Source organism: Macrosteles quadrilineatus, unplaced genomic scaffold (genome assembly GCF_028750875.1).
Source record: "Macrosteles quadrilineatus isolate MER2022 unplaced genomic scaffold, UCM_ALF_1.0 Scaffold_5__1_contigs__length_97177068, whole genome shotgun sequence".
Lineage (NCBI taxonomy): Eukaryota > Metazoa > Arthropoda > Insecta > Hemiptera > Cicadellidae > Macrosteles > Macrosteles quadrilineatus.
The window spans coordinates 92,934,404-92,946,778 of NW_026542598.1; the positions used below are offsets into that span (position 1 = coordinate 92,934,404).

At 35.9% G+C, this 12,375-nt stretch overlaps 2 protein-coding genes across 3 annotated transcripts in view; one reads left to right on the plus strand and one right to left on the minus strand.

Moving 5' to 3' along the window:
- Positions 1-5,112, minus strand: part of LOC128993995 (inositol-pentakisphosphate 2-kinase) — a 42,472-nt gene extending 37,360 nt beyond the window's left edge. Inside the window, exon 1 of one of the 2 annotated variants that reach the window (XM_054418175.1) lies at positions 4,917-5,112. Coding sequence is in view for 1 of the 2 variants with exons in the window: in XM_054418174.1 (XP_054274149.1) it covers positions 4,898-4,914 (17 nt within the window). In the remaining variant the exon portion in view is untranslated. Of the gene's footprint in view, positions 1-4,897 lie in introns of both variants that reach the window. The other variant, XM_054418174.1, reaches the window with a different exon arrangement.
- Positions 5,113-5,871: 759 nt separating this feature from the next.
- On the plus strand, positions 5,872-11,063 carry LOC128995797 (uncharacterized). Its single transcript, XM_054420816.1, has 5 exons — positions 5,872-6,050; positions 7,014-7,524; positions 7,964-8,084; positions 8,825-9,608; positions 9,954-11,063. Exons 1-5 carry the CDS (start codon positions 5,872-5,874, stop codon positions 10,822-10,824), a joined length of 2,466 nt encoding a protein of 821 aa, XP_054276791.1. The 3' UTR covers positions 10,825-11,063.
- The last annotated feature ends 1,312 nt before the right edge of the window (positions 11,064-12,375 follow it).

Consider the following 12,375-nt stretch of genomic DNA (forward strand, 5'->3'; position numbering starts at 1 on the left):
TAGTTTCTAATAAGTTTTCAAAGAACTCTAAGATGTAACTAAAACTATTTGAATTTAAGCTTAATGTTTTTCTTGGCGTTATGTTTCATATGCGGCTCATTGAGCCTCACGGGTTCTCTAGTACAATACAATAATTGAAAATATGATGTCATTTTGAGAAATTTTACAAAACTACAACATAGCAGCGCATAAATAAAATATTATTAAAAGCAACAAAGATTAACAATCCATTGATTAAATGAATGGAAAAGGCGTTCCTGTCATCCCACAATACAGCGGGGTTTGCAAAAGTTATACTAGTTTTTGCAGGCGTTGTTTCGTATGGTACTCAGCCATACATATACAATAAGTGCCGGCTATGTATAACAAGCTTTATTTTTACAATGATTTCCTTGTAAAATCAAATAACTCAATTGTTAATATAAGTGTAGTAAGAAGATTTGTTCACTCATCTATTATTACAATTAATACAATAATAGCATTCCCCAAAAATTTAAGTTGCATTTTTTAAAATAAAACTTATTATGATATCTTCTGGCCAAAAGTTTAATTATCGTTCTGATTTTAAAATATTTATTTAACATTGCAAAGTTTAAAGTAAATTATTCACCTACTATAGGAGGGTTTCGAAAAGGGTAATTAACTTCAAAAAATACAAAAGGATTTTTTTATTCTAAGAAAATAAGCAGAAACCAGATTTATTTATCTTAGTAGCAAAAATGCTATACAAATATATAGCACGGGTTACTTTTGTATTAGTCTTACTCTTATCCCATTTAAATGCTATGATAATGATAGTATCAATAAACAAATGCATATTAGTTATGTAAAGGAGACTTTGTCCTGACCGCACCAGCCTAACAGATGCGTTGGCCACTGGCAACAAGGTCTACCGGCAGCAAACACGACTACATCCCCTTCACCCGTCACGGAACTGGTTCAGCTCGGACATTTCGCACCACCAATCGTAGGTCAGGTTGGTGGTCGTAGACCTTGTTGGCCGCGGACCTTGGCGCGTCCCCGGTGACCATACTATGTAGGTATTTTAAGCCAAGTATGAATGGAGATGAGTGTAGGATGAGTGGCGCGATCTTGTAGTCTTGTTAGTGACTAAGGCCGACATTCCTTAGACACAGCTGTTAATTAATAGCCCAAACAGCTAATGGCAACTAAGAGACCTACAGTTTATAGTGGAATCCGAACCACATTTTTCCTTGGTATATACGAATTGGTCTAATTATCAGGATAGTACTGCGGATAGTAGTAGTACTCACTAGTGCGGACGTTAATCCACACCAGGGAGTATCCCATCCACAGCGCATGCCTATAAATTTCCACAATCCGTGACCTCCATGTAGCTGGATTACAGGACGACGCCACCCGTCAGTTATAGGTAGGTGATCGGGTTGTTTATTTGTGTTGCACCATATAATTTTTTAACTTTTGGAATGGAATAGTTGGTTAAGGTTAAACGGGGAAACGATTTCAAAAATGCTTGCATATGGTCTTAACTTAACAAACCATCTACAGTATTCTAGCTTTGACTTTATATAAAGTCAATGATTCTAGCAAATTATTACATACTGACCAAAAGAAAAGAGAACTTTTGGATTTGTACCTTTGACCATAGCAAAACTAACATATAATTATGGAATGTGAAAAGTTGTATATCATTATATATACTATTCTGTAATATTAATAATTGTTCGGCAAATCCTCATTTTAATGGCTCGGCTGAAAATGGAATCTGCATTTTGTGAAACAGTAATTTGGTAACAATTCAGTTATTTCAAATGTTGATAACAGTAGCCCATCCTATATAAATACTGTTATTTGATTGCCAAGCCACGGACTATACATACGTCCAGTTACAACCGTTGATAAGTAAACCTGGGCTTATAGAAGTACACTTTTAACCACGGTATGGATAATTGTCTAGGCCTGTCCAGAAGTAGGCTACTAATTTCTAATTATATTATCTACATTGTATATTTAAGGCATGTCTTCCCTACTTATTATATTATTCTGTTTTCACTTAAATCAGCTGAATGCAATGTTTACTTATTACTTATGTTTAGGCCTACATTTCAGCCATTTTATGTTACACGGTTGAATTTAAATGTCAAATTTCCCCTCCTGTTGTTATACTTTAATACTCGTTTTTTTATAGTTACTGTTTTTTTTATACTTAAATACTTTAACCGATTGTAAGGGTGAAAAATGTAGTCCAATGTTTTTTTGTTGTAGGCTACCGTTGCATTTGAATGTTAAATTACCTTTCTCATTTTTATACTTTAGCCTACTTTTTGGATGTTAATATCAGATTCCAACTACTGTAATATTTTCCTGGTCAAAACTACCATAATGCACTTCTCGAAGAGGTAAATTTGAGTTATTATAATTTTAATCTTTAAAACCAGCATTAGTAAATAAATCTATTGACCTTTTTACATTTAGTTACTTATACAAATATCAAATCACGTTTGTTCCGCTCAACTGGCTTTCACCTCTCTGAAAGCAACCCTAGTTTTTAATTTATGAGCATAAATGTATTAAAATATTGAAAATTGAAACAATATGAATTAAAATCTATATCTGTACATTTTTAAGCGGAGTCAATATTGTCATAGTCCAGTACGGTAATCAATCTTTCGTAAATACACAAATACCATTAGTTGCTTCCAAAAAAATCAGCTGTTACAACACCACTTGCGACGTTGCCAGTTCGAAGGCCGCGGCCTGGACTGGAGTTAAAGGCGGCCGTGAAAATATGGACAATGAGGGTCCCCACTTCCATTAATGGTGGCCCTAGTTTTGAGGTTATTTGCAAAACATAGCTGAACAAACATGTTTTATCAGTGTTTTTGAAGATTAGGGTAAAATATAAAATTTCCAATACTTCTTTTGAGAAGAGGAAGATGGGAAGACAAATTTCTTACCATAAAATAAGATTTATATTAATAAATAAGCAATACGATATTCGATACGATATTGGCTATAGGTGTATCGATACACTCCCACGTATCACAGCGAAGACGCGTCACGGTAAATCAGCTGGTCGCTGGAGAACAAGGGGGGAGGTTATGAAGTGCGGGGAGGGCGTCAGAGTCGTGCGGCGGATATCAGGGCGAGCGGACGGACTTCGATGGTCAAGACTGGAATCGCCGAATTGATAAGTTAACCTTAGAATAAGATGTTTAATAATATGTTCTAACTTTTCAGTAAAAGGGGGGGATTAAGGGGTTAGTGAACTATAATTTTATTTCAGCTTAATATGTAAATTATACCTTGAGCACACTCGTACCCTTAAGGTACGAGTGGAAGTTTTCAGTGTTCTTTTCCTTATTATATTAAATTAGAAGCATTAGAAATTATTAGATCATCAAAATGGCTGTGATATGGATGTGGTTTGGCTCAGTAATTAATTTAAGATCTTATTATTCAACTCAGAATATCGCTAGCAACACTAGATTGATTATATTGAGCCTTAACGATCCTTATGAGTCCAGTACCGTTGCTATAAAACTATAGTAGCACGCTTCAAATACAAAATATTGATATTTAGCGGTCCTTGTATCGATACGCACATCACTAGCATAGCCCAGTTAAGAAACTGTATCCCTTTTCAGCCACCCTGTATAGGCCTAGCAGAAAACCTTCGAAGCCCTTATAGGCTATTTGCCAAATACCCCCGCCGCAGCAAACCTGCAGACTAAGCGAATTTCCATTTGACTGATTGGATTTACACTGAAATGTCTACTTAAAAATATAACATTTTTATTCTTGATTTAAATAGAATTAGTTTAACAAGTACTTAGGTTTGCTGCATCAGGGAGGGTAAAAATGTTTTTTTTTTTGTAAAATGTGAATAGTTAGTAAGAAATGAAAACATTTTCCAAATTTGATCAAAATTGTTCACAAACAAGAAAACTACAACAGTTTACTTATTCTCCATAAGAATAACATGGGAATTTTAAAATTACTTATTTTTGAATTTTCTCCGTAACCATTAGGCGCGTAATAACGCTTCAATATACTAAATTATTTGTTTTTTTAAGCTCTACAAAATGGTTTGGAAAGAAATTGCTAAATTTTATGTTTTTTGGGTAAAAAATGAGAAAAACCTATTTTTACCCCATAAAACCCCCCGTAAACCCCCGTTCCCATGGTCCGATCATGCTGGATCGCGAACTCGTTCGAATAAACGTACGTTTACACGTTTGTACCAAATTTCATCAAAATCGGATCATTTTTGCTCGAGTTATCGTGCTGACGGACACATATATATATATATATATAAATATATAAATATATAAATATATATATATATATATATATGAATTTGAACGGATGGTGTTTTTGGCCTCTAGGGACCTCAAAACGAAAAAAAAAATCGGTCCCGCGTCCAGGTCTTACCATGAGTACTACGGTAATAGCTTATTCCCTATATGGGAAATTCGCTAAAAGGTCGAGCAATGACAGTGGAACAGTTAGATTATAGGTCCAAACTTAAAAAGACCTTAGAAATGAATAAAATCTACACAAACCTAAACTGCACACAAAACTTAGCCTACGTACCAATAAATTAACTAGGCCTACAACCATGAAAAGTTGGAAAGACATGTAGGACTAACTTACTCAACAGACTAATATGTTAGGCCTATGTTGGTTTGGCCTTGATGAAATTACCCATTTTACATTCTCATAGCCTACTAACTTAACCTAGGCTATATATTACTAGGCTAGGTATAAGTTACTGTATTGAACTCCTTCCTCAATTTCAACTAATTGAGTCATTATTCAAACATTTTAAGACCATTGGGTGTTGCACAAGAATATCCTTGTAGGCCTACATAAGTAAGAGGCAAGAGGTTTAAAACAGTGAAGGACTACTTACTCAAAATGGAAATGCATACCTTTGCTAATTAACTTCCCAGCAGAGTTTTTCTAATGAAAAAATTTTCTCTTCTAAATGTGTAGTAATAAAGTTGGGACGAAACATTTTAAAACAATTTAATTATTAAAGACAAATAGATAACATTATAGCTAAATAATTAATACAATAATACAACACGACCCACACAAACACCTGATAACATAACCTACAAGTGAAGTGAGTACACAAATTTATCTTCATTTCATTTCATTACTTCTTCTTCATTCAGTGTTTCAGTCCTTTCGATCAAAAATAAAAAATTTTTTTTTATTTTTTTTTTTAAAGTATAATTGTTAGGGTCCTTATAAGGGTAAGAACAAATGTCACCTGAAATTTTTAAGTGGCCTAATAAGAGAGTTATGGGGCTTTGAAGTGCTAACTCCGTTTGCTTTCCAGCTCAAAAACGGTTTCGACTATATTCACCAAACTAGTCTTAAAAATTCCAAAAAATATATCTTTACAAGCTAAAACATTTTATTTCCCATATCGTTTATAAATAAAAAAGTACCTTTTTTTGAAAATTCGATAACTTGTTTATTTTTAAATGAATCGAGACAAGACACATATCAGAACAAAGCCAATGATGTACAGAATGTATAAAAAAATACTCCAATGGAAAATTCTTAAGCGTTTTGAAACTGGAAAGAAAACAGAAATAACGTAAAACCAGCGTGGCGTGCGATGTGAGTGTGTACAGTGCTCATACGCGCACTCACGGCGCGCGGGCGCACGCCCCTCCCTCCTCAACCCCCGCACCGGCCGCGCCTACCCTGGTTCCCGCGCGCTACCTACTCTCAGCTACCTGCTGCCAACCTGTCACCGGTCACGTGTTTTGTATTTTGTAGTTATATTTTGTGATTGTGTTATAGCATTGACTAAGGAAATAAAATTTTGTTTCTCTTGTTTGTGGTTATTGTTAGTATTGTTAAGGTGCGATGGGAACCAAAAAACCGCATAGTAAATACAAACCACGTAAACGCAGTAAACGCTCGAAAGTGCTTAGAAGAATCCATGAACGGAAACGCGAGGGCGAGGATGTAAACACTACTAACAATAGTTCAAATCTCTCCGAAGAAACTAGCGAGGAAATTTTTGATCGTCTTGTGGCATCCAGGTAAGTTGTATTTGAATTAAATCATATTTAATTGTTGTTTTTTTACGTATTTGGAAAATTTACATTTTTAATATCTTCCCCGTATATGTAGTGTATGGAGAAAGTATTGTTTTCGTCAAAGTTTTCAGTGTATTTCTATTTGGGTCCCCCTGAACCCAAAAAAAGTGGTACAGTATTCGAAGTGATGTCTGATGTGTGTCTTTATGTGTACAGAGCCACAGACCACACATGTAGTCCGGTTATGATGAAAATTGCTATGTATGCTCATGGTATTTCCAGACATGTTTTTTATATTTTTATTGTGATTTTAATGATTTTTTTCCATAAAATAATGGGAAATCAGATTTTCTCGAAATTTACCCGAAAAATGTTTTTTTAATTAAGTACGTAATAGTCCTTTACATTCTGAACAAAATGGTACAAATCCCATTACCGTAAAAAGTACAGTTTAACAGTTATTGTGACTTTTGTGATTTTTTACTATAAAATGTCATATTTACTCTCACCGCTTACCCATGATAAAGGTTGTTTACAACCTTATGGGAGAAAGTATGTGTCGGAATGCTGATATCGTGTATTATTGTCACGCTAACCACTAAACCACCGAGGCCGATGGCTGCAATTCGTATTGTTACGGTAATGGTGTTCCCTCAGCTAATGAGAAGCCCACAGCTGTCATCGTGAGCTCATCTATACCTCCCCTGAATAAATACCTAACAGGGTCCGGATTTAATTTTATATGTTAAAGTTCTCGTTTCTTTGTTACACATAGTACAGTTTGGTACGGTGAACTATAGGCATAGTTGTATAGGTATGGTAATATGTATATATGGTTATTTAAAAACTGAGCTAATACAAAGTCTTTCCCATATTGTCGTAGAGACAACCTCAAGGTCGAAACAAACAATAAATAACGTATGAGTATAAGAATAAATTTAGCTAATTTATGTATTAATTTTTTAGGTCGGTTCAAAACGCTCCAATCACACCATTGAATTGCCAAACAACCTCTGTCGACGAAGACATGGATATAGACACATCTAGTCGTAGCGGGGATGACGGCAGTACATGTGATGATTTAGCAGAACTTTTAGTTGAGCGCGTGCCATTTGAGCAGCTTGAAGAGGCGAACGTTGTCTCAGGCAGAAGGCTAGTGGACATCAACCATATTTTGTTTCAACTCGAAATAGTGGCCAATCATGGAAAACATTGCACAATGGGTAGATATAGACTGGATCGTGAGATTGTTAATGGCCTTTTTTCAAAGTTTGTTTACCATTGTGATAACTGTGATAAAGAATTTACAGTTACCAGTGAACCTGATACCAATAAAAATGAGGCAAACGATGCTCTTGTTTGGGGATCTCTATCGGTAGGCATAGGCCACTCTCAAGCAACCGAATTATTGAGTATATTAGATGTACCTGCAATGTCGGCGAAGAAATTTAGGGCTCATGAAAATAAAATTGGAAAGGTGAGTAAAAGTCTTTAAAAAGTAATGAAACTTTAATATTACATATCTTTGTTTTATTGCTTATTGTGGAAAATGTTTACTTTCTATACAATAACTTAATTGATTAAATTAAGAGCCGTTTGGTTACAGTAATTAGAGCTAATAGAAATGTGTTAGGCTAATATGTACAGGCTACTTAAATGTATTTATATTTCTCTATGCTTATAAATGAATAATATTACCTTCAATAACCTTCATGCTAGCCGTTTTAATATATCCGGGTTTTATCCATTATATTAAAGTAATTTTTATTTGTCTATGTGCAACAGTTCTGTTTCATTGCTTCAATATATGGATACACATAATACCATGCCTTGTCCTTGATACCATGTCAGGTGTTATACCACGTCTAACTAGCTACTGTTCTTGACTGTTCAATGTTTTCTTTTATATTTTGTAGGTTTGGGAAGAGGAAATGATCAAAAAAATGAAAGAAAACGCTGAGCAGGAAAAGCAAATCGCTATAGAAAAGGGAAACTATTTAAATGGTGTACCGTTCATTACTGTGATTGGTGATGGCGGTTGGGCCAAACGGTCATATGGACACGGGATGAACTCTTCATCAGGCGTGGTATGTTAACACTGCAAAACAAAAATAAGCAATTTCCTATCTCTATCACCTATAAGTTTGTCATAAACTTTCAAACCCATTTTGGTCCACTTTAACGGTCGGTAACCATTCAAACTAAAAATAAATTGGATAAAGGCCAAAAACCAGTGAACGTATAAACGTTATATTAACAGTGATATTTTAATCTGTTGTCAAACCTCTACTGTAATTTGAAATTTACCACAGAGATGAACGTTACTTTCAGAACCAAAAACATTGGTGATTTGAAGTATATACTGACTGTCATTTTCTTAAAATTGAAGCTGAAATAACAACCAAAACTAGAGTACTGCATAATTTGTAACTTTAAATTTAAAAAAATTACAATTACATTTTACAAACTTCCGTCTAGTTTATTTTCTAAGCATTTCATTTAAATTTAGAATCTACTGCTGAGGTTGTATTATACTTGTTATATTTTCATTTCAGTAGGCTACCTTGTTGTATTCTGAGTTTTGGGTTTATTGCTTTGTATAATGTTAACTAATATTTTCCTTATATTTCAGGGAATCGTTATTGGTGCCGAAACAAAGAAAATATTGTTTTTAGGTGTTAGAAACAAATTTTGTTATGTATGCACCAAAGCAAAAACTGCTAAAAAAGAAACGCCGCCTCATGAATGTTTTTTAAATTACAATGGTCCATCAACAGGCATGGAGAGCAATGTAATTGTAGAGGCATTTAGACAAAGTGAGGCTGAATATGGTTTGGTGTATAAACATTATATCGGAGACGGCGATAGCAGTGTATTTGCCAGGATACAAGAGAAGTGTAGATATGGGCGATTTGTAACGAAAGTGGAATGTGCCAATCACATGACAAGATGTCTAAGTGACGGTCTTCATAAATTATGTACAAACACGAAATTCCCTCTGGAATCGCGGAAGATTTTAACCTCGGTTCCTGAAGGGAAAACAATCACTCGCCTGGAGCGATTAGTGAAAGGGGTCAGAGCGGCAATCAAACATGCTGGCCCCACGAGAAGTTTGCAGGACATCGCCTTATTAAGGCAAGATTTGAAGAATGCTCCGAACCATGTGTTTGGAGATCATAGTGTCTGCAGACAAACATATTGTGTTAATCAGTCAGATGAAGAGGAAAACATGTTAAATAAACTAGACCCTGACTTTATTACAGAAATAAGGAAGCTGGTCGACAAACTTGAAAGAAAAGCAGAGACCTTAGTACTGAATGAAACGACCAATGCTGCGGAACGATATATGGGGTTGGTCTCTAAGTTTATCGGAGGCAAAAGGATTAATTTCACCGCGAGAGGCTCATACAAGCGCAGGTGTTTTGCCGCTGGCCTTAGCCATACTAAAGGACCCAGTTGGCATCTCAGTCCCTGGAAGAGGTTTCAAGGCCGAAGCCCGGGTGGGAATTTCAAGAGGAAGATCCTAGCTAGAGAACGCACACGTGCCAGAAGGGCATTAAGGTATGTTCAAAATATATACGTAAAATGTATCTCATGTGTTCGAGGTTCGATTATCTTCCAATACTTTCAACATGCAATATATATTTTTTCAACAATTCATTGAGCAACATCAATTTTCAATTGAATACAAATATAACCAATTCAAAAGCATTTTAAAAATAAATTATGCTTTGTTAAACCAACAAAATTTTATCTAGTAAATTTTATTGCAAACAAAACCAGTATTTGTCTTGTATAGTACCCTATTTATGACAATATAACTTTGTTGTAATTAATAATAAAAAAAAAACTAACGTATACGTCTAATAATTCTGTAGCTATGAATATATATTTAATCTGTTTCAGGTACTCAGTTGAGAAGCCAAAAAAAAGGAAATCATCCCAAATGAACTCCTATGATAAGAACTACGGACCGAGTGCTACGGAACCAGATGTGTCTGAAGAGGAACTAGAGATAAAAAAGAAAAGTGTTCTAGAACTGCTGGAGCTGGATGCTAGAGAAAGTGAAAAACTTGAGCAGGATACAATTGGACAACACAACAACAGCCTTTGGGAGGAAAAAAGAAAAAATAGGTTAACTGCTTCGAAATTTGGGCAAATCGTAAAACGGAAAGACCATACACCGTGCCACAACCTGGTCAAGAACCTGCTATATCCCAAAAACCTGAACAGTGCAGCAGTTGTTTTTGGAAGACTCCATGAAAAAGAAGCCATATCTAAATACGAGGAAGAGCACAATGTTGTTGTCAAAGAATGCGGCCTATTTATTGATAACGCATATCCATTTTTGGGCGCTTCGCCGGACGGATTAGTTGGCGACGAAGGACTCGTTGAGGTGAAATGTTTACCTTCAGTGAAGGCTCCTTTGGTAGAATGTGTAAAAGAAAAGAAAACCCTCTGCTTAGAAATAAACAAGGAGGAAATAATTAGTCTTAAGAAAAGGCACAATTATTTTTTTCAAATTCAGGGACAGCTAAATGTGACTGGGAGGAAGTGGTGTGATCTGATTGTGTATACGGCGATTAAACAATTGTTTATCGAAAGGATCTATATTGATAGTGAGTTATGGCGTCAAGTAATGCTTCCTAAACTGAAAAGATTTTACATGGACTGCATGTTGCCTGAAATTGCGGACAGCAGAATTGCAAGGGAAATGAGAGTTAGAGACCCTGACTACATAATCATGGCCCAGGAAAAACGAAAAAAAGTTAATTAGGCCTTCAAGTTTGTGACTTTTTTAAAGTTTTCATTATAAAAAATATCACCAATCTTAATGTTTATTTTTGATGAAATACATTTCCCTTGTGAATTCTAAATTTACTATATTTTATTGTAAACCTTAATCAAACATTAGCAAATACAGTAGTTTATTCTGGGTTTAACTCATTGGTTTTGTTTAACATCAATGAAAAAATATTTACTGCTTTCACTACTGCATTCACTTACAATGTTTAGTAACACCTTCATTCATTTTTATAGTGTTTAATTGTTATAAATGAGAGAACATCTTATTTACTTTTAAAAATGAACATAGGCCTAACTTAAAACCATAATGCATGTTCTTCAAACTAATAATATAAATAATGACCAATTGGAAAAATGTCTATACAGAGTTTACGTTGGCTGCCAATTTTAACTTTTATCTCGCTTGGCTAATGGTGCTGCATGTGCCGCGAGAGCCTTGTGTAGTTGCGAGCACTCAGGTACAAGGGACGGACTAGTGACTGGTGAGTGGTGTGGTGTGGTTGTGGCGTTGGTGCGGCCGTCCCTACTCCCCCCTTCCACCCACCCATCCCACCCCCAGCTAACACACACAGTTCCAGCAGCCTCCGAACGGTGCCCCCAGCGCGCCGCGTGGCGACTCTGGGAACTACGGCATCTCAACTGTGAGTGTCTGCTCGCGTCCAAACGCCCCCCACGGGTTCCACAGGATGCGGAGTCTTTCTCCGCCGTGCGGTGCGATTTTTTTCCGCTGCGGAATTAAAACGACACTGGTTTATGGCCTGGTTCCACAGGATGCGGAATCTCCGCCGTGCGGTGCGATTTTTCCCGCTGCGGAATTAAAACGACACTGGTTTAATGGAGTTCCCATGTGTGCGGTTCCACTGACTTGCGATTCCGCATCCCGAAATTTCCGTTCCGCATGGCGGAGAAATCATACTGGTCTGAGAGCAGTAGCAGTGCGGATTCCGCCAGCGGAGAACAGCCATCAAATATTGTGACCGTGCAGTTTCAATATGTCTTGTGCTGTAAAAAGAGTTATAGATGAACGTTTTTCTTCGACTGAAGAGGAAGAACTTGTCGAGTTGGTGTCTTGACCAACATGATGTGTAAATCGCATGTCAGTGGGTTTTTGAGAAATTAGCGAAGACGTATGCACACAATCACACCAGAATACATTCAATGATAAAAGTAATGGTTTGTTTAGTTTAGGTCACGTTTACCTATACACAACATTTGAGCCAATTATAAAGTAATACCTATAATCGCAACACCGACTTTCAACAAACTAACTGCTTAAATAAATTATTATATAATTATAAATTATTATCATTTAACATAAACTGTCGAAAATGGTAGACCTGACGAACAATTATCCTGAGATGTTTGGGTATCAAAGTGTTGAACGGGATCTGATCGTGGTTGAAACCCCTTAAGTTTCGTTAAATAAATAGCAAAAATATTAAATATTGGTACATACCTTAGTGGTACCACGCTAGTTTTATCTCGGCATTCAATGGTTGTATGTCTCGATTAGTAGTGTTGG